Raw genomic sequence first — 3514 nt, forward strand, 5'->3', positions numbered from 1 at the left:
GTTTCTCATAAATTAATGGAAAACAAATAATAATAATCTAAAAGAACATAAAATTCATCTACCTTTATACATTCCATGCTCATATACACAAATAAGAAAAGAAGTTGTATACACAGTAAATGTGAAAAAGTAACAAAGTGTAATGGTGAGTAAAACATTTTCAGTGAGGGACACTGGGTGGCTTGGTTAAGCGTCCACCCCCTGATTCCAGCTCAGGTCATGATTTCATGGTGTATGAGTTCCATTCCCACCTCAGGCTTTGTGCTGACAGTACAGAGCCTCATTGGGACTCTCTCTCTCTCTCTCTCTCTCTCTCTCTCAAAACAAAAATATTTTCAATGACATGAAACTAGTTGTAGACAGTGATGCTTAGGTCTTTTACTCACACTATCAACACAAACTCTGATATAAATAAAAGTTACTATTTTTGAGTCTAGAATGATGGGCACTATCAGATAAATTTTCACCGTTAGCACAGAAGGCTGACATATAGTTGTATAATTTTGATAAGCATCCAGTAATGGCGGGTGCTGACATTCTTATTTTAGAGGTTTATATTGTGAGAGAGAGCATGGGTAGGCATGGTGTGTGATAGGGGGAGAGGCAGAGAGGGAGAGAACCCCAGGCAGGCTCCAGGCAGTGACTGGGCCACCCAGGTACCCCTGGTTGCTAAATATGGAACTGAATGATGAGCACCAGAGGAATCTCGAAGGAGTAGTCTTCCAAGCAGAAATGGAAAGAAACATTTGGTTTGAACCCTCCATGCACCTCCCCTCTCCCTTGAAAGTATAAACTTATAAACTCCTCGCAGGCACAATACACTTCTTTCAGCCCCCGGGTCCTGTCCCTGTGCTACTTCAATAAACCATCAGGCAGCCTACTTGTCTGTAGTACTCCATGACCCCATAACATAGTAGTTCTGTGAAGGCTTTTTTAAAATGATTTTTTAAATTTTGTCTTTATAGTTTATTGAGAGAGAAAGAGAGAGCGCACACAAGTGAGCAAGGGAGAAGAGGAGAGAGTGAATATCAGGAGAGACAGAGATAGAGAGGAGGGAGAGGGAGAGGGAGAGGGAGAGGCATGGCTCCTGCTCACCTGATGCGGGGCTCCAGCTCAGGAACAGAGAGATCATGACTTGAGTGGAAGTCAGATGTTTAACCTACTGAGCCACGCAGGTGCCCCTCACTAAAAGCTTTCGTGACCTTCATCATTTGTGCTCTGTTTTATTTTGTGATTTTAAGACATGCAGACCTGTTAATTATGGGATTTTTCTTTTCTCCTTCTGAAAATACATTGAAGTAAATAGTTTGTTCCTGTCATGACTTTAAGTTGGAGGGTAGAAATAAAAGAAGTTTCTAAAGGGATTTTTGTATGTTAAGGACTCACAGGACACTGGAAGCCTGACTATTGTCAAGCTAAGCTAGCTTTTTGCCATTAGAAAAGCATTAGCATTAAAGCAGTTGTGAATTCCTGGAAAATTTCTTCTTCTGCTAGTCTCAAGTATTTCTCAGAGGGTTGCAAGTTGTAAGAAAATTTAATTTTATCTACATTGCTCTTGCCTTGATTTCCTCAGAAACTATAAGGAAGGGGTGCCTGGGTGGCACTATCGGTTAAGTTTCTGACTTTTGAATTCCACTCAAGTCAAGATCTCTTGGTTTGTGAGTTCAAGCCCCATGTCCCCCTCAGTGCTGACCCTGTGGCGTTTCCTTGGGATTTGTGTGCAGGCTCTGCAACTCTCCTGCTCTAGCTCGCACAAGCTCTCTCTCTAAGATAAACTTCAAAAAAAAAAAAAAACTACAAGAAAAAATACATATACGTACACACAAGGAAAGAAAACGTAAGAGAGGGAAGTTTCCAGTTTAAATGTGATGGGCGTCTGGATTCGCTTAGGGAATCTGTCTAAAATCAGTTCAACTGGCAAGAAGGAAAATATGAACATTACAGGGGAGAAATCTGGCAGAGAGCACAAAGCCAAATAAAAGGGAACATCAACTGTAAGTAAACAAATTGAACTCAGTGCCTAAGGCACACCTCAGGCCACAGGATCACCGGTGTGTTCTTGTGAACCCCAAACAGTAAATCAGAATATAAACAACAGTGAGGATACAGTGGATTTTTACAGCCTTCAGACACATATACTTCCCATGTCTTGTAATCTCTAGAATATTTTCAGGTGTGTTTTCCACATCCTAAGGAGCAGGAACATTCCAGGTTATTCTGTGCCTCATATCCATCTTGTGTATTTGTGCATTTTCATAATCCTACTCTACCCAGAGCAGAGAAATCATCCAAATCAGACAAAAATGGGAACGGTTTTCATTGAGTGCAATCCCAGGACCAGATCCCATCAGTAATAAGAACGTGGACTCCACACCCTCCCCTCTGGATCTGTCACAAAGGTAATCTTCTCAATACTTGTAAAAATTTAATTCAAAGGGACAACTGGTGTTGCCCTCCAGGAATCTAGGCCAGAGAGAAGGGAGAGAAGTCTCTGGGAGGTAGGGGAGGAGTGTCCTAAACATCTAAACTTGAAAATTATTTCCAAAAAGGTTAAATATTATGTGGAAACATAAAGCAGAAGTATCAGAACTGAACAAGAAAAAAAAATCATTGGCATTTAAGAACATTTTTCATTGAGAGAGAGAGAGAGTGCGCGCGCGTCCCAACGGAGGACAGGGACAGAGGGAGAGAGAGGAAATCTTACGTAGGCTCCCAGCTCTGCAGGAACCCTGACGCGGGGCCGGGTCACAGGTGCCTGGGATCACGACCTGAGCAGAAACCAAGAGTCTGATGCGCAAAACGCTGAGCCACCCGACTGCCCGGCAATTGCTGCAAGCTTGGAATTTCCCCAGAAAAAGAAAACAGGGCCTCCGGCCAGGGGCACGAGGCTCACCTGAGAACCAGCCATTTCTTCTCTCACTTCTTCCTCCAGGTTTCTTTCTCAGATGATCTTTGAGGGGAAATCACAGCTGAATTAGGGGGAAAAAAACGCCTTTAAAGCCACCAACACAGCCTCACCGCCAGAAACTCCTCGCCTGCAGGCACGGCTTTGAAATGCAGAAAAGGCCCAACTTCCTGCTAGGCCTTTGTGTCAGGAGCTATTCAGAAACTGAGCTCCTACTTGGAGACCAATCCCTGCGTTTCCCATCTGTTTTCAGGGGGCCTCCCCTCCCACAGAAGCCCAGAAATTCTGCTTGGGCACAGACAAAGTTTGCTGTGCTACCTGACTCTCCCCAACTCCTGTTCAGGAGACCTGTTACCGCTCCTTGAGGAGAAGCCTTCCTGCTTAATCCAGGCCTCACTCAGAATTCTGACAGAAAAAGGTAGGATTCCGTAGGCAGAGCAGGGAAGGATTAGGCCAGGAGGTCCCTGGCTGGGGGAAAACACCTCATAGAACAATGCTGGGCGTGTCTGGCCACAGCAACACCCACCGAGGTGCCTCTTCAGAATGTAGCAGACCCACCTACTCCCCCTCAGGTTTCCCTCAGGAATAGTTTGACTACTGACAAATCTG

At 44.3% G+C, this 3514-nt stretch overlaps 1 protein-coding gene across 1 annotated transcript in view; it reads right to left on the reverse strand.

Moving 5' to 3' along the window:
* LOC115281206 (putative protein ZNF720) overlaps nt 1-3282 on the reverse strand; it is a 12714-nt gene extending 9432 nt beyond the window's left edge. The window contains exons 1-2 of the mRNA XM_029926540.1: nt 3224-3282; nt 2894-2969 (exon numbers count right to left, since the gene is read on the reverse strand). Coding sequence (XP_029782400.1) covers nt 2894-2908 — 15 coding nt within the window. The 5' untranslated portion in view covers nt 2909-2969; nt 3224-3282. The remainder of the gene's footprint in view (nt 1-2893; nt 2970-3223) is intronic.
* Between the last annotated feature and the right edge of the window lie 232 nt (nt 3283-3514).

Source organism: Suricata suricatta, chromosome 16 (assembly GCF_006229205.1).
Source record: "Suricata suricatta isolate VVHF042 chromosome 16, meerkat_22Aug2017_6uvM2_HiC, whole genome shotgun sequence".
NCBI lineage: Eukaryota > Metazoa > Chordata > Mammalia > Carnivora > Herpestidae > Suricata > Suricata suricatta.